At 46.9% G+C, this 25,124-nt stretch overlaps 1 protein-coding gene across 3 annotated transcripts in view; it reads right to left on the reverse strand.

Annotated features, from left to right (window-relative positions):
* Positions 1–16,353, reverse strand: part of MAP1A (microtubule associated protein 1A) — a 31,304-nt gene extending 14,951 nt beyond the window's left edge. The window contains exons 1-4 of one of the 3 annotated variants that reach the window (XM_088139332.1): positions 16,170–16,353; positions 10,186–10,268; positions 9,629–9,769; positions 1,042–9,076 (exon numbers count right to left, since the gene is read on the reverse strand). In XM_088139332.1, coding sequence (XP_087995458.1) covers positions 1,042–8,926 — 7,885 coding nt within the window. In that variant the 5' untranslated portion in view covers positions 8,927–9,076; positions 9,629–9,769; positions 10,186–10,268; positions 16,170–16,353. Of the gene's footprint in view, positions 1–1,041; positions 9,077–9,628; positions 9,770–10,185; positions 10,269–16,169 lie in introns of those variants that run through there. The other 2 variants (XM_088139333.1, XM_025174406.2) reach the window with 2 other exon arrangements.
* Positions 16,354–25,124: the final 8,771 nt, after the last annotated feature.

Here is a 25,124-nt window from a genome sequence, read left to right on the forward strand (position 1 = left end):
TCCGTGCCATGCAGATATCGATGAAGCCAATTGAAAGCTTGGGAAAATGATTCCAACCCTTCATAAAAGGGAGGGGGCACATGACAGTATGGCACACCCCAAGGCTGTCCGACATCTGGTCACGCCCTGAGCCAAACTTTGAACTGACAGTAGCAACTGGCACAAGCAGAGACAGCACATTTTTTCAAAGGCAGCAGCTTTCTTACAGGAGAAAAGGGACTGCTGTTGCCCTGGCAAGCTGGCGAGGTGGGGGGAAGGACGGAGAGAGAGCTGGTAAGACTTGACATAGTTAGTTGGGGTTCTGGGGAAGGGGAGATCCTGAGGTGGACTAGATAATGTTGCACTGAAGAACTGTCTGTTCCAGAGCAGGATCCATAGAAGGCTGCTGAAGTAATCTAGAGGCATCCCAAGACCACTGAAGATGGACACTGAGGGACTTTTCTTCCTAACAAATTGCTTTCATGGGAAGCTGAAGAGAATGAAGAGAGGAAATCGACATCTTGCCAGGCTGAGACTGTCCCTCTCTGTAATTATCCCCCTTACTTAACTCTTAAGTAGGAACCTAGAAATAGTAACACATACTTTTTGTCAACACTGAAAGCGGCACATACATCCAGTGGGGAGGGACAGTTAACTTTAAACTGTTGGACACTTGAACATAAATGAAGCCTTTGATTGTTTTATTGATGCTTCACTACTGCTTATCCAGGCAGATAAGGTAAGTGGCGGGGGGGGGGGCTTTTGGCTTGTTTAGCCCCTGTAATTAATTCATTAATTCTGCCCAAATTGCTTTTTATAGATGAAAATGCAAGTAGCAACTTGTCCTATTTTGCTAATAAAATTAAGGAAAAAATTGACAAGATGGAACTATGTGCTATCTGTTGGATTAATTCTTGTGAACCCACAAAGCCCCCATGACACAAAGGTTGACCTTTTGGAAGTACTAGAAGGTTTATGAAACGCAGTTCCTCTGCCCAGACAATCATTACTCTGGAGAATCATAACCTCCATAACCTTTGCTGTACATCTGTTCAGTCTTACCTGGGCTGATTTTGATACCATTGATGAGGTTCTTGCCAGGGTTGATGTGAGTGCTTCGAGAAACCTCGTCTTTGTCTTCCATGTGTGACTTGAGCAGTTTCTCTTTCTTAGCCAACACTGGTTTTGAAGACCTATCAGATGGTTGCTTCACAGGACTAAGCAATTGTTTGTCAGATTTCTGGTATGGGGAAGAGGACTTGGACTTGCTCAGCAGCTTCTTAGATGCTTTATTTTTATCTTTCAGGTCCTTCCTGGATATCTTATCAAGTCTATTCATGTTCTGTTCAATTAGCAGCATTTCAGGATCCATCATGCAGACATCTGGGCGTGGAGGATGAGGATGAGGGTCCACCAAGGAAGCAGGTTGTGGGTCATGGCCAGACTTTGTGCCATGTTGGGAACTGCCTACAGCCTTGTCTACTGGGAGATAATCAGTATCTTCATCTGAGTCCAGGGCTGCCTCAGCTGTGATTGAGGGGCATTCCTCTGTTTCTGGAGGAACATCTGAGTCTGACTGAGAAGTCCCTGAATCACTTGCAGAGGTGGGAGGAGTTTCTTCCACAATAGAAGTAGCTTGTCTGTGGCCAGCAGGAACTGAATGTGGCTTTCCTTTCACTGAAATATGGCCTTTAGCCTGTGAAAACTCACTGTCTTCTGATGAATCATGAGGACTTGGATTGATGAATGATGGAGATAATTCGCCCTTTCTTTGCTTATACTCATATAATTTCTTCCCACAGTTAGACATGGTTTTGAAACATGGCTCTATTGCTTGGGAGGTGTCACCATGATCCTCTGTTTGGCTGTTCAACTGAGTACTTGGGAAGTTAGGGTCGGAGGTCAGGAGGGAAGTGGGACGGGTCTGCCTTTCACAAACCTTCTCCCGCTCCTGCTCCTCCCCCATCCTCCTACATTTTTCCGTAATGTGTGATGAATCATAAAAAGTTAGTGGACTGATGCTTACTTCTGTAGGGCCATTGGCTGTTGCTACTGCCTCCTGCTGACAAAGAGAACCTGCCAGGACATTAGGAAGGGAAGTGGCTGCTGGCCATTCTTCAGGGCTTGGTGGCTGTGGCAAACAGCCAACTGTGCAAGTGGATTCTGATGGCTGTATGGCCTTTGTGCTGGCAGAGGCAACTAAAGTGGCCTTTTCTGAAAGCAATGGAGACAGGATCTGTGGGCTCTGCGTCTCAGTCTCTGCAGCTCTTGCTCCTGAGATGTCCTGGAGGCTAGGGAGGGGGCTGCCACTTGCCACCGGCACTGCTGAGATGGAGGTCCCTGGGGAAGGTTCCTCAGGGGGGCTAGGTGACACCTTGTGTAGCTGATACTCTTGGGATGTCCACAAAGGGGGCTTTCCTTCTTCTTCATATAGATCTGGCTGTGAAACATCTACAAAGGGGGAATCCATTTTTTTTGATACCTCTAAGTATTTGTCTTCTTGGCCCTTTTCTGAAGAAGCAGGATCAGGTATGTTAAAAGTGAGAGATTTATCCTCAAGATGTGAGGAGAAATGGGCTTCATGTCTGAACAAAATGGATGGCTCATGCTTTTCCAGGCAGGAAAGTTCAAATCCTGAGGAAGAACAATCAAGCCCCTTAGGAAGGAAGACTGGTCCCCTTGGAGAGTCCTTGTCTTTAACAGTGGCTGCAAGTAAAAAGCTTTTGGGGTCAACATTATCACAGGCTTTTTCCATGGGGTCCTTTTTCTCTTCCTCCTTGGAGTATTGCTTGATGGCAGCTTCAGCCATATTTGAGCCCCATTCCTGTCTGTCTGCATCTGCAAGGCTGTTACTGGCCATTTTCTTTGAGTGATTTCCCTCTCCCAATGACACAGCATAGGCTTCTTGCCGTGGCACTGAGACATTGTCCTTCTCCATTACTGAACTCTCTGTACAGAGTTCCTTTTCCTTCTCTCTGGCTGGCTCCACAATTGGATACTCTGCTTCTTTTTCTGACTTCTCCTTGGCACCTTTCTCCAACTCTGAGTCACTAAGACTTTCTTCTCTTTCAGCCTTCTCATAATAAATGTCCCTGGAATGAAAACCTTTTGAAGAAGGAGACTCCTGCTCCTGACTGAGTTTTCTGTCTGAAGGGCTCATCTTTTCAGAGGAGATGATTAAGTCTTCCTGGTTAATCCTGTCCCTGACATTGATGGAGTGGGAGAAGGCTGTGTCTCCCAAAGAGGAGGTAGGCTGGAGGCTCATTGGGTTTTCCGGTAGGAGTGGCAGTGGGCTGATTAAGATTTCTCTAGGTTGTGTGTCTGTGGATGTCATGGCACACAGACCCTCCAAATGCTGATCATTAACCTCTGCATATCTAAAGGAATGTCCCATCGTAACCTTTGGTGAACTTGGAGATGAGAGTTCTTTCTCAGTAGGAGTGCAAAGATAAGAATCTTCTTCTTTGGAGGAAATGGGATAAAGGAATTCCTCCTTCTGAGATCTTGATGCTTGGGTAGTCTTAAGCGCTGCACCCTTTCCAGAGTGGCCCACAGCAGACACTCCCACACTCCCATAGACATCAGCATACTGGAAAGTCTTTTCATGAGGGTAAGGAGTTGGTTCCCTGTCTTCCTTCTCTTGCCCTTTCCCATCTGCATTCACTTTGGAGTCATGTGACTCAAAAGGAATTGGGTCCAGAGTGTCTGACCATGCATAGCACTTTATTTGGCCAAAAGAGACTGTGTCTTGTGAAGGGATTTCAAGGTCCCTGTTTCCTCTACAATCTTGGTCAGGATAAAATTCGCTGTTCTCCTCTGACCCTGCACCTGTGTTCAGAAGAGCTGCAGATGTTATTGTCTGCTTTTCACTTTCATCTGTGTGATCACAAAGATGCTTAGGTGATTTCTCACCAGCATTTTGCTTTCTCTCCTGTGTCTCTTTGGTGTCCAGAGTGTCAGCCTCTGATCTCTTTTCTGGGGTTGCTGGTGGGAGTTCACTTTCATCTACTGCAGAAGACTTGCCTTGTGGACATGGAGCCACAGCTTCATTCATGGAGTCAGAAGACAGCTGTGGGGTCACTTTCTCCTTAAGTTGATTAGCTATAGAGAGAAGCTCTTCTTTTCCTTCCACTGAAGTGAGCATCTTGGTCTGATGTGGAAAGGACATAGTAGCCCACTCCAGGCTTGATTTTAGCTCACTTTCAAGTTCAAGAGAGTGACAATTTTCAAAGCTATCAATTTCAAATTTCTCTGAATTCAGAACACATTGATTAGGATGTGCTCGGGCAGCTGGCTTTTCTTTCAACAGCTGTACCACAGGCTTGTCATCTACAAATAGAAAGCCATCCTTAGGGAAAATCTCTTGCTTTTCATCTTCCTGAAAGAAGCCATGTTCAGTATCCAAAATACCCTGTTTTGGAATATCTTCAATCTCCACACAGTGAACATATTCTTCCTTCTTTTCAGGTATGTCTACCTCATCATCCAAAAATGTAGACTCTCCCTTTTCTTTATCATATTTTAATTGCTGTTCTTTGCATGGTGCTTCTTTCATTTCCTCTGGAAACCACACTTTCTTCTCATAGCTTGTTTCTTTTGGAGATGGTTCATTTGTTTTGTCTCTCTTTCCCAGAAATTGACAAGGCCCTTTCTCTTCAGAGGAAACTTCCAAGGCATTGCTATCTAGAACTGGGCTCAGTGATGTCAAGTTTGAGGACTTCGGGTCTGGACTTGTTTGTCTGGGAGATAGTTCCTTAAGAGGTTGTTTTTCAGTTAAGGAAGCTGATCTGTCATTTTCCAGAAAAGGGTCTGCTGAAGGCTTTGTTATAGTGGCATTTAGAAATGGACCTTGCTGAGAATTTAAAGAAGAATTGCATGGATCCTCTTTGATATCAGCTTCTGATCTTTCATCTGTACTTGGACTTTCTTCTAGGGAAGCTTGGTGTTTAGTTTTAGGAGAAAATTGTTCCACATGCATGCCCAATGATGTTTTATTACTAGGGCTCTCTTTTGTAAGCAGAAGTGCAGCATCTCTTGGAGAAATTCCTTCTGTGAATAAATATGAAGAGGTTTCTTCATGAAGGCTCAGAACAGTATCTTCTGGAGAAACATGTTTCATAGTCACTGAAACAGATTCTTTTTGCTCTAAGCCAGTTTCTGTCAAATGCAAACTGTCTTGAGATATTTCAGTGATGAAATCATCAGAACATTTTGTCTTCCCAGGAATTTCATGGGTAAAAGGAAATGCCTTTTCTTCTCCTGGTAAATTAATGATTTGTGAAGGTTTTTCATCTCTAGATATGTCTGAAACTTCTTCCCAACCTTTTGGAGGAGGTATTTCTGAAGCAGAGAACAGCTCAGACCCAGATCTAACAACACATTCATAGGAGGCTTCCTCAATAGTGTCAGCATTCTTAGATGAAGCGTCTTTTAAGGTCTCTGGAAGTGTATCTTTAGTGGGAAGATCTAGGTCAGAAATATCAATAGTTTCTTGTTTGTGGTAGAAGCTTATTGCTAGCTCCTCTTTCTCCAAATGCTGACTCCTGTCTTCGTTCTGGGCAGACAAATATTCTGCATGTGGGATAGCTGTAGCTCCAAGGCCAGGCATATCCTGAAGGGGAGTAAAAGCCTCCTTGGCTTCATAAGACTCTCCTTCACCTTCAAACATTCTGGGTACATTCATTGCTCTGTTGGGTCTTTCTACTTCAGTCCCCATTGCAGGAGACTTTGCTGCCTTTTCAAACGTCTCTGATTCTGCCGTGTCCAATTTTTCCTCTACAGGGGATTGATGAAAAGGTGTGTGCCCTGCACTAGTGGGGCCTGATTGGGTGGGAGATGCCATCTTGATTGTGCTATCATCAGGGCTTATGCATCGATCTTCTGTGTCACCAGAGCCTGGTTCTACCTGAAGCAAGTGTGCATTTTCTTCATTCAGAAGCAGTATAGGTTTTTGAGGTCCTTCCATGGATACTTCACTTGAACTATCTCCCAGGGGCCCTTGCTGTGAAAACACGAGGGTGTCATAATGTTCTTGTGTTTGCCAAGGCCTCTCAAGGTGTGGAACTTCCTGCTGCTGCTGCTGCAAAACCTTCCTGCAGGCCTCAAGTTTCTTCTCACTTTCTATCTGGCTATGGAAGTCTTCTGGAGGAGGAGACTTAAAGCCTTTGTCCTCTTCTAGGGAAGATGTGGGAGAAATAGTGCCAGCAGAAGGTACATAGTCCAGGCCTTGGGTGACCTCTGTTCGAGAGGAAGGTATACTGTTCACTGTATCCAACAGGAAGGAATTTTTGCCTGTTTCCTCTGTCTGCGGTGCTGTTATTGATGCAACTGATTGGTCTTCAGCAACAGAAGTAGCAAAGGAAGAAAGTTTGTCACATTCTGTAATGGATGTTGCTGAAGACACATGCTCTTCTTCTGCCAAGGGGGCTGCCACAAGATTTGTAGGATAGGCAAGTATTTCAGGTTCCTGGCCAGCATACCTTTTGGTGGCTTCAGGTGTTGTCAGAGTCTGGATACCATTGGTAGCTTCAAAGGAGTCTGTCTGGTCTGGTCCTGCAATGTCATAGCTGGCAATGTCTGGCTTGAAGTGTGCCATCTTCTCCTCCTGCTCATCATGGATCTCCTCATCTGAGATGGTCTGTTCTGTCTCTGAGTAGCCAGGGATGGTTTCGTCTTGGATGTAGGAAATATGTTCTCCTGATGGAAAAGGCATGCTTCCCAGATGAGAGTCCTCCCCTTCCTTTATCAATGGTGACTTTCCAGGTACTTTGGTGGAGTTCATTCTTTCTGCTTTGTGTTCTTTTCCTTTCCCATCAAAAAACAAAGATGGGCCTTGTGGCAGCTGGAATCGAGAGAGCTCTCTCTTTACTAACTCTTCATCTTTTGTCTTTACATCTTGTTCTACTGTCCCTTCCAGCTCTGCTTTTTCTAACACATCTTCTCTCCTTTTAAAGTTTGCATCTTCTCTTGTGGACATCCAGTTCCTTCCTGAAGTAGCAGTTTTTTCTTCCCTAGGTGCCAGTACCTGATCTTTTTCTTTTCCTGGAAATTCTCTGACTCTCCTTCCTATATTCTCATCCAATTCTTGCCCAAGATGCTCTGCTAAGGTTGCTTTCTCATCAGGTTTTTCAGATGATTTTCCTTCTTCCACCACCCCACTTTTGGGGGAAGCCATCTCCTTCTCTGGCATAGCCAGAGACGGGAACAGTGACCTACTGGTCTCCTTGGATATCAGGCCATCCTTCTGAGCACCCAGGTCACAGGGATCCTGTTTTTCTGCATGCTTGGAGACAGCCTCTACCTCTAGAGGAGCAGGTGCAAGATGAGACTCTTTTTGCTCTTCAGAGCTCAGCTCCTCAAAGTCCTTGGTAAGGTCCTCTGGTGAAGACACCACAAGCCTCTCCTCAGCTGTGAATGGTGGCTCTTGAGGCTGGTCGTGTTTCTTTGGCACAGATGGAGACTTCTGTTCTCCAGTGGTGCCTTTTTCAGTTTTGGTACGGACTTTTTCAGTTTTTATTCTACCAGGAACTTTTGCCTTGTATAAAGTCTTCCTTACTTCAGGGGTAAAGGCCTTCAAGTCTGGCTTAGATATTTTTTTCAACTCTGGTTTACCTTCTTTCTTTTTTTCTTCTTTCCTTGAATCTTTCCTTTCTTCTTTCTTCCCATCATCTTTCTTAATCTCCCTCCTCTCCTTTTTAATCTCTTTCTTTTCTTTGTCTCTCTTTTCTTCCAATTTAGAAACTTTCTCCTTGAGGTGTTTTTTGCCAACTTTGTCTTTGGCAAGTTTTCTTTTCTCAGCTTTAAGGGTATCACCGGAATCCATTTTTATTTTCTCTGTTTTAATCAGCTTCTCTGGAGGCATTTCAGAATGCTCTTTCCCTTTTTTCTCAGTTTTAGCCTCTTTTACTGTCTCCGTCTTCATCTCTTTAGATCCCTCTTCAGCAACTACTTTTGTTGTAGGAGGCTTAAGGGATGACTTGAGGCTCTCTTTACTGTCTGTCCGTTGTTTAATTTTGGACTGTTTAAGTGCAGAAGAGGGTATGCCAGAAGCCATATCCTTCTGTGTAGCTACAGGATACTTCAGAAAATCAAGATGTTTGAGTTTCTCAAGACCTTCCAAAATCTTATTTTGTGGTGCATTTCCTGGAAACAAAACTCGCACTATTTTTTCCATTGGCCCTGCGGGAAGCCACACTACAAGGGCTGTGATGGATGTTAGGTAGGGGACAGAAATCTCTCCTTCTTTCCCATTGGTGAGGATAATGCCTGTCTTGGCTTTGCTGTTTCCAGTCCATTTTTGCATGAGAAATTGCATCTCCTTGCTCTCTTTGACTGGGTTCAAGATATACATGTCCAATTTTCCAACGCCCATTTTGTGGAACAAAGTGATTGGCTCAACAGTATTGCTGACAACCCTATAGAGAGGCTCCGGCTTGATGCTCAGCCTGTTAAGGTACTGCAGGGTCAGGCTTGCTTCCTCAATACTTCTTTTGACTTTCATGGATGACTCTGGCATTCTGAGCTTTTCAGGAACATTGAAGAAAACAACCCCAAGTTCTGGGGACAGAAGGTTCTTTATCCAGTCACTATAGTTAGTGGATCCCTGTGACTGCTCTTCTTCCTGCTCAGCAATCTTCCTCTGCAGGAGTCCATTAATACCCGGGAGATTGTCAGCTCCGATGTGGGTCAGGAGAATTGAGTCAATCCTATCCAGATGTCGGACCAGTTTCCAGAAACAGGATTTCCTGTCTGAGCCACCATCGACCAGAATGTTGAATCCATTGACAGCAAAGAGAGCAGAATCGCCTCTTCCTCCTGGGAATATGTAGCAGCAGGGCTTGGAGAGCTTTAGAAATCCCCCAGAAGTTGGGGGTTCCAGCAGATCAAAGGGTGATGGGACATCCACTGTCTCAGAGACATATTCAGCAAATTCAGAAATTCCATCCATCTCGGGCAGGACTGGATCAGGATTAACTCTCAGACAGAAAAGGTCTTGGAAATTGGAATGCCCAAGATTTCTCCAATCTCCTTCTCCCAAGCACGATATTGTGAGGGAGGTTTTGGAAGCTGGATTAATATTACTGAGAACCTGGGCAACCTACAAAAGTTCAAAACAGGTTATAATAATGAAATCTTCATAAAGTTCAAAAGTCTTTTTGGTGAATGCCATGCAAATTCAGCTTTATTTAAAACAAGAAACTAAACAATCAATCTATAGATCATTTGTTACTCCTGGATAACCTACAACCTATTTTTTAATAAAAAATATACACATAAAGATAATATTTACTTAATCACCATATTGACCAGAAGAGCAGCCACCTGAAAGGAATTTCTAAAGAACCCAAGAAGGTATTCAAGATCTCTGGAATATTTAATTTGTAAAGTCGAGATTATGGAAAACATACTAAATTTCTATGAATTAATGCCATGGGCACAGTCTCCATATGAAATTATCTCTAACTCAGCACCAGAGTTAGAGATAATTGCTGGTGCCAGAGAAAGCTTATGGCTTAAGACAAAGAATCTTCTAGGCTACCAAAATTAAATTCAAGGTAGGAGGGACTAGAGGCAATGGAACAATCTGCAGATGGCCTTCAAAGCCATCCGATTCAATTGGAATCCCAGATTACCCACCCATGAAGCTTACCTCTGGATCTGCAAATATCTCAGTAAATTTCTGGTAGGTGAAGGTCCCAGTCTGCAGGAGCAAATCACCTCCCTGGTCAGAGCTCTGCCCACACAGGACTAGCAGCTTGTGGGCAGAAGGGTCACATATCAAAGAACGGACCTGTTCACATCAGAGATGGATTTCAGCTTCCTATTTATGAATTCCAGGTTTTCAGAATGTTATAGCACAAGCTGCCCCCCCCCCCCGTCCCAACATTTTAAAAAACTGCCAAGCTCTGTGATGCTTTTGGAGATTATCCCACCAAAGCTAGGTCAGAGAAAGGACTGGACTCATATTCATACTATGTTGTTCAAGAGAATCAATACTGTATATTGCAGTTAAATGAAGAAGAACAGGAAGTCAGTTTACTTTTTAGAAGACAGGGCCTGAATGCCATAGCTAAATACACAGTTTTGAGGAATGGCTTAAGATATTTATATATTTATATATTTTTGTTCATATCTGATAGTTCATTATACAATTCCATTGCGGTAACTCTCACAAAACCCAGACAAGCTGGCCTTCTATATCTTTACCTCTGACACAGTGCTCCACTCATCAGGATTGACTAAGATGACTGTGTCTAGGTCCTCACTCTCGTGGTGTAGGGTCCTCTGACCTGGAGAGACAGTAGAGAAGTTTTTTTTTCAAATAGGTCTGCCAGTTGCACATAGCTTCCCTTTATGTTTCAAAGCTCAAGGCTATTATGACCAGGGCTTTGCTGAATTCTTCCTGGAGGAAAGTCTTCAGACCTATAGCTGACTATGGTTGTTCTTGTTGACATTTTTCTCCTGTTCTTTCTCCTTAACTATGAACCTGCTGCAAGGAAACTCCATTTGGTTTTCATTCTAGATGATCTTAAATCACAGGATGAACATGAACCAACAGTGGATCATAACGTGAACCTGAGCCAACAGTGTGATCCAGCTGCAAAAAGAAAAAAAAAGCAATTACAGTCTGCATTACAGACATGCAAGGGACCTAATTGTTCCTCTCTTGTAGACTTGGAATATGGCATTCAATTCCAGACACTGCATTTAGGAATGACATTGACAATCTGGAGCTATCTGGAGAGCCATCAAGAAAATAAGGAGCCTGGAACGATAATCTTATGAGGAACTGTTAGGGGCAATGGGAACGTTTAGCCTGGAGAAGAAAGGATCAAAGGGAGACAAGATAGCTGTCTTCAGGTATTTGAAGGGTTGCCTGTAGAAGACAGGGCGGAATTGTTTAGATTTGTTGCAGAAGACTGGAGAAGAAATAATGGGTTTATACCACAAAGATTATTTTGGATGGACACCACATATTTCCTAACAATAAGAGCTGTTCAACAGTAGAAGAGACTGCCTTGAGAGGGTAGACTTTCTGGCACTTCAGGTGTTTAAGGAGAGGCTGGATGGCTGTGTGTGGAGATGCTGTAGTAGTAGATTCCTCCACTGGGCAAAGGGGTGGATTAGATGATCTCGAGGCACCTAACCCTTACATTCAATGATTCTGTGAAATAGGAAGTGCAAACTATAGTATGCAAATGCATTTTCATGCAGACTACATAGATTTGTACAATGTATGCTTGTCTTCCTTGGCTGATTGTAAGTTTCTTTGCTTTTGCAACAAGATTCAATCCAAACCTCTACAAATCTGATTGGTATCCCAAACAATACACTTTTGCCTCAGAGGAGAATGTGCATTTTTGACACTACTGGCATGAAGGTACACTTGGCTGCTCCCTAGTTAAGTAAAAGCCACAGTCGTAATAGAGATCCTGGGTGTTCCAGCCTCTGCCCTGCACCCAGAGTTGAGTTTGCTACAATGGCTTAAAATTCATCAAGATGAAAATCAGGATTTTGTGGAAGACCAACTGTCTCTTTCTTCCAACCTATGGAGCTGCTCAGAACTCTCGAAAGTGAAGGAAGCTGAAAGTAGTTCCACTGCTGTCCACTGCTGCTATCTCCTGCTAGGCTTTCAGTGAACAGTCAGAGACAGGATATTTTGAGAGCAGGAGCGCAAATCCAAGGGTGTATTTTATCCTCATAGTCAAACACTGGAAAAAAAGAGATGAGGTATCTCTTGCTTATCTGAATCTTTGGCTGTTCATCTAGATTTTTCCCAAGAATCCCCACTCTAAAAAATATGAGTCTTGGTGTCAATTTGGTTCCTCAGAAAATCTTCACTACCTCTCTTGCCTTCTACTGTCAAAGTGCATTTCCTGTTGGGATTTTTTCCTTAACGTTCTATCAGTACCTTAATTTATTTTTGGAAAAAAAAAACACACAAAAATACAAAAAGAAACCAATTTCAAAAAATGCATATATATATGCATAATATATATACATACATATATATACACACACACACACACACACATACACACACACACACACATATATACATACACACACATACACACACACACATATATATACATACACACATATACACACACATACACACACACATACACATATACACACACACACATACATACACACACACATATATATACACACATATACACACACGCATACACACACACACACATATATATATATATATATATATATATATATATTCATTCATTCATTCATTCTCTTAGCAGTTCCCCATGCCCGATATAACCAACATTCTTCAAAAACAGTCAAATTCCACAAAAACATAATTCAACATATGAATGCCAACAGTTCACCAGACCAAATCATATGATACCTTTTTTACATTGCCAAAAGAGAAAATCTGATCTTCACTCTTTCAAATACATTCTTTGGAGCATCCAATAGATTGGAAATAGAATCTTTTGATGAATCAATCTGATGTTAAATCTAATGAGACCAATTTAGCATTAAGACTTGCAATCTTTGGTGTTCCATCACAGGATATTCCAGTCCAGTGTCCACTTTCCAAAAATTCAAATCCATTATTCCGTATCCCGCCCTCTGATATTACAAATGGCCTTTTTCTGTATGACATTCTTTTAGACATGTGAAGAGGGCTATTGTACCCCTTACAGGCCAACCACACCCAGCTCCTTCCATCTTGAAAGGACTCCTGAGCATCTTCTTTGCCCTTCCCTGAACTTCTTTTAGCTTCTCTTGAAATACGGTTCTCAGTACCAAACACAATCCCTGAGCTGGGGTCTGACCAGCACAGAATAAAGTGGAATAAAACCTTCCCGTTATTTAGAAATTATACTTGGTTGATAAGCCTACAATTTCACTGCTGTGGGGTTAAGCACAGTCTCAAGGTCCAACTCGAGAACTTCAATGGCCGCTCATACCTTGATGATGCCCACAGATGGGACAAGGTGCTGACAGTAACCCAAGAGGCATCTTTGCCATTGACAGCATCCTTCACTACCAGAAAGAATAATTCTGTGAAGAAAGTTGCATGCCATCTTCTCTCTCCTCCCTTACAAAGAATAATGTGGATGTTCAAAATACTTGGAGAAAATCTATCTATGTGTTTGCTAAGAGTTGACACAATTTGATGGCACATAATCAAATCAAAATGCTACTCAGAACAGAGCTACACCTCCCCAAATTGTAAAAGCAATTAAAATCTACAAATGTTACAGGATCAGTGATGGGATAGACACCATCCAGCATTTTTCACAATAGTTGCTGGATGACTCTCTGATATCCTGGAGTTAATGATGTGAATTGGGGATGACTTTATATGGAGGTCGAAGAACTCAGAACTGTCTTTCTAGATGTGCAAGTGCACTAAACAAACAGACTAACAGGTTGTTGGGGAAGAGGTATCAGCCATTTTTCTTCCAACTCTTCCTGCCACCAGGATTATGCTGGGCAGTCTGATAATTTTCCTGCTGCTAAAGAGCTTGACCTCAGTGGAGGTGATCCTGACAGCCCATGTTGGGTTACCGAAATCTAGCTAAGGGAAACTGTAAATCAATAAAGTGGGAAGAGACCGAAAAGAGCCAGAAGTCAGGAAGAACAGGGCAGCCAGTTACTGTTCCCGAGGTAGACATACAGTGCAACTGGGGGCGGGGCAGTCATGAGCTGAAGGGATGGTCACAGACTCTGTGATCCCCAACTGGGGCTGGCTTGGATCTGGTGGAAGGCAGGAGGGTAAACATTTCAGAGGTGAGGTATGGCAGGAAGAGTTGAGTGGGAAGGGAAGGGAAGGGAAATGGGCTCTTTGATGCCCACTTTCCTTTCTGACCACACTGCCTCATCACAGGGTCCAGGTGCCCAGATTTCAGGAGGTTTGGGCCTCATACTGCTGTGATAAATGCAATATCTGTACAATCTTTGCCCATGACTTGGTCATGGATGAGCAAGCAGGCCTGGTATGTAGTACCAAGCCCTGGGCTTGTGGGAGTGGGGCTACTGCCCTCTGAGATCTTAGTTTCGAATCCTGCCCCAGGTGACCTCCCTGAGTAGGGGAGATGGGGTGGCAATGATCATCTGGGACAATCTAATGGTGACCTGTTGTGGAGATGAGTTATGAATGATGGCCTGCCACACTAAGCTTAGAGAAACTTGGGAATCCTGATCATGTCCTGCCAAGCAAATCGGTTCCTGAGATCCTCATTGAAAGACACATGGAGTTCTTTCAGCTCTTTGTGCTGTGGGACGTCAACCTCCAAGCCATTGGTGGGAATTTCTGGGAAAGACTGGAAATTCACTGCCATCATGGCAACCATGGACTTGTCACAGGAAATTTCACACCCAATCCACATAGGTGGCCATATGTTAGACCTAGTCTTCACCTCCAAGCAGTTGATGTGCAATCTGAAATTGGACAATGTCAGGGTCAGCATGAGTTATGTTACCAGTAACCTTCCTAGGGTGGGAAGAATGGTGAAGATGGCCTATCCAGGCATGTGGTGGATCCAGATTCATTTCTGCAAGCACTTGCCAGATCCAGCAAGTTGGTCAACCTCTGGAATACAAAGGTGCTTGATGAGATCACCCTGAGCAGCCTCTTCCTGTTTGCTAATCCCAGGGGCTCTTTGGTTTACTGTGGAGCTCTGAAAAATGAAGCACCAGCAAAGATATCTGGAGTGCTGGTGGAGTGAAACCAGAAGCACGTGGGACTGCACACTCATGATCAAGCCTCCATTGTGGAGATGAGGATAAAAATCATTGCCCTTTCTGTACTGGTGGAATGTGCCCTGTGTCTTTCTTCAGGATGACCCCCATCCTTTGGGGGATGATAGGCAGGAAGTTTTTCCTATGAGCAGCACTGAGATCTTGGGAGAATATTTTTGTGAGAAACTCTCTCCAATTTGCTCTGGCCTGAGCTCCACACCAAAAGGGTCACAGAAGGGATGTGGGGAAAGTGACTTGTGAAGTGGTCAATGCCTTTCTAACGGAACAGCTTATGCCTGCAGGAGGCAGCGGTGAACTGAGGTCCATCCCTGATCTGATCAAAGTAGGTAACTGTCACCCTTTCTCCAACCTTCCCTTGAGAGCATGGTGGGGCTGCCCTAGATGAAGCTGATGACCTGGCTCTCTTTCAGTCGGGCACGTGGTTGAAGCTGCACTACATTATGCCTGGGGGGTGACCTTCCTCAGGACCCAGAGAAGGTATGCCCTCCTGGCATTTTCAGACCACTCAGCAGCCTTCAGTGCCTAGGGGTTCTTCTCCAGTTCGGGTGCCCTTTCTGGAGAATGCAGGCCTTCCAACTCTTGCTGCTGACAAGACTAAGCCTTCTCTCTTTCTCCTGCAGGACCAGGAGCTTTTCCTCTGCTTCTGGAGACTCACCCTTTCCTCCTCCCAGACCCACCTGGGGACCTTTCAGACCAGCCAGGCGCCTCACTGGCATGCGCTTTTTTCCGATCACCCAGAGGCACGGGCCCAAATGCCCCATGTGCAAACGGGGCGCCCCCGGCTGCGGTACCCGGGAGGAGGCGGGGCCCCAGGGCAATAACGCAACTGCTGCACTCGAGGGGGAAGCAGCCGCACGGCCGGGAGACACCCCCCCCCCGCCCCCCTGCCAGCGCCTCAACCACCGCGAACCGCTCACGCCGGCTGTCCCTGGAGCCCCGGAGAGGACCCACTTGGCGGAAGGCCGGCTGGCCGGGCTCAGGAAGATGGGCGGGGCGCCCGGCATTCAGAGCAGAGGGCGCCAGCTGCAGAATTTGCCGCAGTGTGCGCGCCAAGCGAGTGCGCGCAGCAAGTTCCCGAGCTTCCCCTCCCCACGGGAGACGGACGGGCGTTGTCCGAGGAGCCCTCCCCAGCAGGTCGAAAAACGTCTCGGGGCGAGCGGCTTCGCAGGGCAGCGGGCAGGTGCCGTCTCTCCCTGCTCCCCGCCTCTTGGCTGAGACGGGGGGAGCTGCGCGCGGCGCGCCCCTCGCCAAAGACGCCACCCCGCGGAGGCATCCTGGAGCCGCGACCAGGCTGGAGGGCCGCTAATGTGAGCTGGACCCCCTCCTGCCGGCAGATGCGGGCCGAGCCGGCGGGCCTTCTCCGCACGCTGAATGCGCAGAGCTAGTTCGCGGGCCCCGTCTTCTCCCGCAGCCCCTTCTGCAGCTGCCGCCGCCGCGCGCCCCCGCCTCACCTGCCCGGCGGCGGACGTACCTTGCGGGGTCCCAGGCCCGGCCCGGCACCGCCCACCGCCCTCGGATGCCCACGGCGACTAGCCGGCCGCCGGGCCCGGGCTGCGCCAGGCAGCTGCTGCTGCTGTCAGCGCGCGGAGGAGGAGCCGCTCGCCTCCCGCCCAGGCAGGCGTAACCCCTTGTGAGCCGCGACCGCGCCTGCTGCTGCCCCCGCACGCCCGCCGGGCGACGCCTGGGCACCAAGGCCCGCGGGCAGGAAAGGCCGAGGCCGCCGCCGTCCTCCGCCCCTGAGCGGACAGGCCAAAGGCAGCGGAGCGCGCCGGCCCTCGAAGGCTAGTCGGGAGCAGAAGCGCGGGAGGCCCGCGGACCATCTTGCCTGCTGTGCGTTAGGGCCGTCGGCAGGCTGCGCGCTCTGGGGTCGACGGGATGGGATGGGGTCGGGTGGTTCGAGGGCCTTTAAGGCAGCGCCCCCAAAAAACAAGTCCGCCCGCCGGCTCGTCCGCATATGAAGGAGCTTCCCCGGAGATGCCGCAGCCGGTTGGGCTTCGGGCCCCCGCATCTCGCTGAGGGAAGCCTGCAGGAGACTGGCTCCGCCGCAACAACGGCAGCTGCTCCGGAACCGGTCCCGAGCCTGCCTCCCAAAATACATAATTTCCAGGAGCTGGAAGTCTAGTTCATTATGCTGCATGGTACGGCTTGTTCCTGCTGAATTATTCATCTGGCTGAGAGAGGTGGGCTCCGTTCGTGCTGAAGGAGACACCTTCACTTGGGGAGGCCTGAACTCGGATTCCTGCCTCAGCTGAGGCCTCATGGACTCTTGCCAACTCCGAGTCACTTTGAGTAACAACAACAGCAACAACGTATTCAACTTGCATGCTGCATGACTCTCAGTAACTCTGGGCAGCTCACAGTAAAATCAATAAAAAATAAAGATAAAAGGTGGCAAGTGTGATAAAGCAAAGGGTCTCACTCTCACCAAAGGCCTGGGTGAAAAGCCAGGACTTCACAGCTCCTCTAAACAACAGCAAGGTGGGGGCCCTCTAGATCTGAGGGGTGACCCCATTCCAAAGGACAAGTGCTGCTACAGAGAAGGCGTGCTTCTGGGGTCCCAATAGATGACACTGTTTAATTGAAGGAACACCAGGATTGGTGAATTCTGCAGGATTGAACTGGCCTTCAAGTAAGGAGCTCTAGGTCAAGTAGGGCTATATAGGTAGCAACCAGCATCTTGAATTGCACCTGGAAGCAAACCAACAACCATTGCGGCTTGTGAAGCAAAGGTCATGGGCATACTGAGGCCATGTACAGTTGAAGCTGTACATTGCAGTAGTCAAGCGGTGAGGTGATCAGGGCACGATTGACTGAAGGGACCATCTGAATGCAGGATTTGATGAACCCAATGAAAACTAACACTGACTGGTCTTCAAACCACATAAGCTCTTGAAGTCATAAATAACACAATTTCAATATCCTGACTGTTAGAGACCAGCAAGTTCCTTTTGACTGAACAGCTACCAATACTCTACTAAATATGTAGATCTATGATCTTATCAACTTCTTTAGAAGAATCCAGGTGCGCCAAACAAAAATTTGTATTCAGCTCATCCAACCTTATCCTATACAGTATAATAGCAGCAGGCCAAGTAGGATCAAATGTGAACTTCTATTTACTAGCGAATCCAGCAATGTTGGCTCAGTGACTGATGTTAGTTAGGTGCCATTGAGTCAAGAAAGGCTTGTCATCTTGACCTGTCTTTATTAATAACTTGTAGCTCTTCCAAAGGTAGTCCAGTAATTTCTTAAATCCCATTCATCCATTTTAACTATAATGATAATTTAATATATCACGATACTTTTTATATTATAATTTTATTTTATAAATATTTATTTTATAATATTTTATATTATCATTTTTATAACATAATGATAATTTTTCCCATTTTACCACCTCTTTATAGGCCCTTCACATTCCCTACAGTATGTGAGTTTCTGCTCCTTGACCATTGCTGGTGCAGAACTGATTGATTCGTTAGCCCATGCAGTAACTGTCTCCAGGTCCATAATTTGAAGCCGTCTCTCTCACACTTTCTCAATGCCCACTTTTCAATGCCATACATTACCATGTTACTTTAAATCTTCCAATCTGTGTTTTCACTGTATTGCTTTAATCTTCCATAATCTTAGTTTGTTATTACTTTCCTTCCATTAATCTCCTCTTTACTTCTGGAGCAAATTATCAATGTACTCTTGAGCCTGTGAAAATATCTGCCACCTTTACTTTGCGATCAACTGTAAATTCACTGAGCATGCACTTAACATTAAATATTTAACCCAGATTTTACTTTCACTTTCATAATGAGAGCTCTTTTAGAACTTCACATTAGATTAACTAATCTAAATTATTAAAGTCTCCATGGCCAGATGAATTACACCATAGAGCGTTGAAGGAACTAGCCAGGATAATTGCATAACCATTCTCTGTAATCTTTGAGAAGTCCTGGAGAACAGGTGACATCCCAGAAGACTGGAGGAGGGCTTAAATTGTATTTTTGAAAAGGGGAAGAAGCAGGAGCTGGGAAACTGCAAGCATGTGAACCTGACATTGGTACTGGGCAAGGTCCATGAGCAGATTAATCTCAAGCCCAGACCCTGGTCAGCAGACCTACAGAGGCCTGGGCTTTCGGCTGCTGCTGATGAATGCCAGGTCGGTCAATAATAAGGCCCCCCTTATTCATGACCTTATTGGGGAGGAGCAGGCTGACCTGGCATGCATTACTGAGACGTGGCTGGCACCAGAAGGGGGTGTTGCCCTTTCAGAACTGTGTCCAGCCGGGTTTAGGGTTTGGCACCAGCTGAGACCCCAGGGCAGGGGAGGGGGCATGGCAGTGGTCATCTGGGAATCTCTGCGGCCCTTCAGGGGCTCTGCTCCACAAGTGGCTGGATGTGAGACCCTGTTCCTGAGGTTGGGCACACGGGATCAGTTGCGGGGGGTGTTGCTTCTGTTCCAGCCTCCCTGCTGCGTAGCATCCTCCCTGCCCGAGCTGCTGGAGGCCATCTCAGGGTTGGCAGTGGAGTTGCCCAGGCTTATGGTCTTGGGGGACTTTAATCTGCCATCCCTGGGGCTGGCCTCGGAGGTGGCTCGGGAGTTTATGGCTACCGTGGCGGCCATGGGCCTATCCCAGGTCATCTATGGCCTGACTCAGGACAGTGGTCACATTCCAGACATGGTTTTCTTGTCGGAGCGGTGGCAGTGTGATCTGGTGGGGGATTTCATATTATCCCCTCTGTCATGGTCAGACCACTCCCTGGTGGCCATGAGATTCTCCTATGCTGCCCCCCTCCGCAGGGAGGTGAGACCTATTCGAACACCAGTCCGCTGGTGGTGACTGATGGACCCGCAAGGGTTCCAAAGGGAGCTGGGAGTTGTTCCTGAGGCCTTGCTGCACGGTTCAGTGGAGGCCCTGGCCGCAGCCTGGAATAAGGAGGTGGCTGGGGCCTTGGACAGGATCGTGCCTGTGTGGCCTCTCTTGGCCCATTGCCCCCAGCACTCCCTGTGGTTTATGGAGGAGTTAAGGGAGCTGAAAAGGGCTAAGAGATGTCTAGAGTGCCACTGGCAGAAAATGAAAGATGAGTCCAACCGAACATGGATTAGAGGCGCTATTAAGGCCTACCTAGTGGCAGTAAGGGCGGCAAAATGTCAGTATTTCTCTGCTGTTATTGCATCCTCAGAGTATGGCATCCTCAGGCAGCCCTGTTCAGGGTCATTCAGTCCTTCCTGGGTAGGTAGGGCTCAGAGGACTATTTACAGGGCTGTGCAAAGGAATTTGCTGAACACCTGACAGATAAAATCGCTCAGATCCATTCTCAGTTGGAAGCCGAGCATGAGGCGGGTCCAGTGGAGTTGCCCAGGGAATGCTCTTACCCAGATATCTGGGAACGGTTTGATCCTGTTGCCCCCGAGGAAATGGACAGGGTCCTTGGTGCTGTTGGTGTGGCTACCTGTATTCTAGATCCTTGTTCCTCCTGGTTAGTTAAAGCCACCAAGGAGGTGACCTTAGGGTGGGTACTGGCGGTGGTCAATTCATCGTTGCAGGAGGGGGTGTTCCCAAAGCCTTTCAAGGAGGCTTTGGTCTGCCCCCTCCTCAAGAAACTATCGCTAGATTTCACCCTTCTGGACAATTTTCGTCCAGTCTCCCACCTTCCCTTTCTAGGAAAAGTGGTGGAAAAGGTGCAGCAGCTTCAGAGGATCCTGGGGGAAATGGATTATTTGGACCCCTATCAGTCAGATTTCAGGCCCAGTTATGGGATAGAAACAGCATTGCTTGCACTTTTGGATGATCTCTGGTGAGAGTGGGATGGGGGTAGCGCATCCATCCTTGCTCTTCTTGACCTCTCAGCAGCTTTCGATACCATCGACCATGGTACCCTTTTGGGTTGGCTGCAGGAGTTGGTGCTGAGTGGCACAGTGCTGTGCTGGTTCAGCTCCTTTCTCCAAGGCTGAACCCAATCGGTGTTGATAGGGAATGAGAGGTCCAACCCACGGCCCCTACTTTGTGGGGTTTCTCAGGGTTTGGTGCTCTCGCCACTCCTATTTAACATCTACATGAAACTGTTGGGTGAGATCATCCGGCACCATGGGATGAGGTATCATCGGTACGCTGATGATACCCAATTATACATCTCCATCCCATTAGGTGACCTAAGTGATGCTGTGGCTACCCTCTTGTGGTGCCTGGAGGCTGTAGGGCCTGGATGGGGGCAACAGGCTTCAAATGAACTGTAAGATGGAGCGGTTGTGGGTACAGGGAGCGTCAAGAACTAGGAGTTTATCATCTTTGGTTCTTGACAGGGTCGCACTACCCCAGACAGAGTCGGTGCGTAATCTGGGGGTCCTCCTGGACTCATGACTCCTGTTTGAAGAGCAGGTGGCAGTCGTGGCCTTTGGCAGTCGAGGGCCTTTGCGCAACTTCGTGTTGTGTGGCAGTCACGCCCCTTCCTCAATCAGGAGGCCCTCCGCATGGTCACTCATGCCCTGGTCACTTCCTGGTTGGATTACTGCAATGCACTCCACATGGGGCTACCCTTGAACAGTATCTGAAAGCTACAGCTGGTGCAGAACGCAGCGGCGTGGACAGTTCTGAATGCCCCTGGGGGGCACATATAACACCGCTGTTATGTGAGCTGCATTGGTTGCCAGTTTGCTTCCAGGTCCAATTCAAGGTGTGGGTTATCACCTTCATGGCACAGGACGAGGTTATCTGAGGAGCCATCTTGCCCCCGTTATATGAGCCCGCCCCATCCAGTCCGGCAGAAGGGGCATGTTGCGTACCCCACCAGTCAAGGAATTTCGACTGGTGGGATCTAGGAGGACAGCCTTTTCTGCTGTGACCCCTGCTCTGTGGAACAACCTACCTCCCGAGGTGCGGTGTGCCCCCACTCTCATGGCCTTCAGGAAAGGTGTGAAATTCTGGCTATGCTAGAAGGCCTGGGGGCCGGATGGGGGCTCACACCAGTGGAGGTGGCTTGTGAGGTAATTGATTTTGCCCCCCCATCATCTTGAATGTTTTTAGTATTTATGTATAGGGTTTGTTTTTACAGTTGATTTTTAATGGGTTAATTAATTTTAATTATTTATGGGGTATTTTTAATTGTTCATGGGTTTTTTATTTTAATTGTGAGCTGCCCAGAATCACCCATTGGGGGAGATGGGGGGCATACAAATTTAATAATAAATAAAATAAACTATCAAAGAGCAAGCCTGTGAGCACTTAGATAGGAATTCATTAATTAACAGGAGCCAACATAGTTTATGCTGAACAAGTCATGCCAGACTGACTAGATCTCCTTTTATGATAAGAGTTACTAGCCTGGTTGATTGGGGAAATGCCGTGGATATAGTATATCTTGACTCAGCTAGGCTCTTGACAAAATCTCTCATAGCATCCTTATTAACGAAATGGTCCAATATGGCTTTGACAACTCAACCGTTAGGTGGATCCACAGTTGGCTCAAGGACCATCCTCAAAGGGTGGTTATGAATGGCATCAAATCTGCTTGGAGAGACATCTTGAGAGGGGTGCCACAGGGCTCTGCCCTGGACCTGATGTTGTTCACAATTTTCACATATCATATGGATAAGAGTGTCAAGGGAAAGCTGACCAAATTACTAATACTTGGGAGGAGAGGGAAAATATTCAAAAAGGTGGTGTGTGGAAACAAAGAGAATGAAATTTAACAGGGAGAAATGTAAAGTCATGCACCTAGGTAAGAAACACAAAAGAAACATATAAAGAATGGGGGAAATCTGGCTCAAGAGCGGCACATGTGAGAAGGACTTGCATGTGCTAGTGGATCACAAACCCAACATGTCCCAACAGGGTAATGCAGCTGCAAGAAAGGCCAACAACATCTTGAGGAGCATCAAGAGTAGCATAGAGTCCAGCTCACGGGAAGTAATTATTCAACTCTAATCTGCCTTGGTCAGGCCTTACTGTAGCCTTACTTACGACCACAATTGGAACTGGAATTTCTGTCGCTGAGCGATATGGTTGTAAAGCAAGACATCATGTGACCGCATCACTTGCAATCTTGGCACTCCCCATTGCCGTCATTAAGCAAATTCCACCAGTTGTTAGCTGAGGACCCACCCCAATCCAAGCCACCCAGCCCCAAGCCTCAGTAAGACTCCAACTCCCCACACCCAGCTATCTCCCCCCATCTCTGCCCTTTTGGCCACCCTGCACCCTGCCTTGCAGGGTGGCAAACAGCCCCAGAACTGCATGGCTCTGAGGCTGCTTGCTACACTGTAGCTCAGGGGCTTCTTGGCGCACCACAGCTCTGGGGCTGCAAGAAGCCCAAGCCACAGCACAGTGTGAAGCCACAGCTGTCCCTGGAAGCCTCAGCCGCCCCAGCCTGCCCCAGCAAGTGCCAGCAAGCATACGTTCACCCAGCTGCCTTCTCTCCCAGTTCCCTGCACCAACCATTCGCCTTTTGCGCCCAGCCACCTTGGCCGAAGCAGAAGCGCCCCACTGCCTTTGCTGTCTCTTTTTTGGGCCCACAGCCACCATGTGGCTTCCTACACGTGGCTCCCCAGCCTGCCCCAGCAGGGCAGCACAAATAAGAATGCCAGCCAATGGAGAAGGCAGGAAGTGGCTTTGCCCGATGGGAAAGCGCTGGGGGGTTGATGAACCTGCCTATACGTAACTCCCTGAGGCTGTCTCTCCGAGAAAGAGACAGCAAAGGCAGTGAGGTGCTTCTGCTTTGGCCAAGGCAGCTGGGCACAAAAGGTGAAAGGTCAGTGCAGGGAACTGGGAGAGAAGACAGCTGGGCGAACGAATGCTTGCTGGCACTTCCTGGGCACTGCAGTTTGCTAGGGCGGGCTGGGCGGCTGAGGCTTCCAGGGGTAGCTGCAGCTTCACACTGTGCTGTGGCTCAGGGGCTTCTTGCAGCCCCAGAGCTGCGGTGTGCCAAGAAGCCCCTAAGCTGCAGCATAGCAAGCAGCCCCAGAGCCATGCAATTCTGGGGCTGCTTGCTGCCCCACAAGGCAGGATGCAGGGTGGCTAAAAGGGCAGAGATGGGGGGGGGAGTTAGGTGGGTAGGGGGGGTGAAGTGCCCCTGCAGTCATAAGTGCAGGCAGGCTGCTAAGCACCCAGATTTTGATCACATGATTGCAGGGGTGCTGCAATGGCCGTAACTTCAGGGACCAGTTTTAAATCCATTTTTTAGCACCGTCATAACTTCAAACGGTCACTGAACGAATGGTTCTAAGTCAAGGATTACCTGTATTGCATTCAGTTCTGCACACCCCAGTTTAAAAAGGATATTGATGAACTGGAGCAAGTCCAGAGAAGGGCTACCAAGATGGTGAAAGGACTGGAAACCAAGTCCTATGAGGAACAGTGAAAAGACCTTGGGCTGTTTAGCTTGCAGAAGAGAAGGTTGAGAGGGGACACAATAGCTGTCTTCAAATACCTGAAAGGTTGTCACATTGTGGAAGGTTTGGACATCTCACTTGCTCCAGAGGGTAAGACTGGAACTCATGGGGTGAAACTTCAAGGATGTAGATACAGATTGGACATAAGGAAGATCCTCTTGACAGTAACAGCTGTCAGTCAGTGGGAAGGTTACCGCATGGAGTGGTTTCTTCCCCTTCACTGGAGATTTTCAGACGGAGGCTGTATCATCATCTATCAGGGATGATGTAGTGAATCCTGCAGTGGGCAGGAGGTTGGACTTGATAACCTCTTAGGTCCCTTTTAACACTGATTCTATGATTCAGCTAATAGACTGGTGTCATCTGCATATCTCAATCTGTGTTTTGACTGCCAGTTTTGATTCAGGCTTTCATCTCTTCCAATATTGCCTTTCTTATAATTGCTGTATAAATTAAAGAGATATGGAAACAATATGCACCCTTGTGTTACTCCTTCCCTTAGTTGTACCTCCAATAAGGTCAATAAACATTGACTCTGGCCAAGCCATGAATAAAATAACATTAAAGGGCCCCAAGGATGACTTTTCTAGGCAGACGTGACCTTGCATCCTCTCTGCCTCCCCATTTCCATGGCTGATTGTAGGATATTAGCAAGATAATGGCAGATTTGGCAGAAGGAGATTTTAATCTGATATATTGGGCAAGTCCTTTGACAGTGAAGGAAACAAGCAAATACCTATCTTTTCTGGCAATATCCTTTGTTTGTGCCTGAGGAAAAGCCAACCAGACACGGAACACAGAATTAGACATTTTCACCCATCTTCCGTCATATGCTCTTTACCTTGTGCTTTTCTTTAGTAATAATTGTTTATATGTACTAGGTCACAATACCTCTCCTGACGCCTTTCAACAGTCTATATTCCCATCTGCCCTTTAAATTTTTCTCATCTTACAGCAAGAGCTATTGAAACTTAAAGAACTAAGAGTTGATGCAGTATTGAAATCATTTGTATTTTGGCACAAG

This window comes from Python bivittatus, unplaced genomic scaffold, assembly GCF_059951505.1.
Source record: "Python bivittatus isolate LINGU-HERP-01145 unplaced genomic scaffold, Pbiv_v1 ctg000210_np1212, whole genome shotgun sequence".
Classification (NCBI taxonomy): Eukaryota; Metazoa; Chordata; class Lepidosauria; order Squamata; family Pythonidae; genus Python; species Python bivittatus.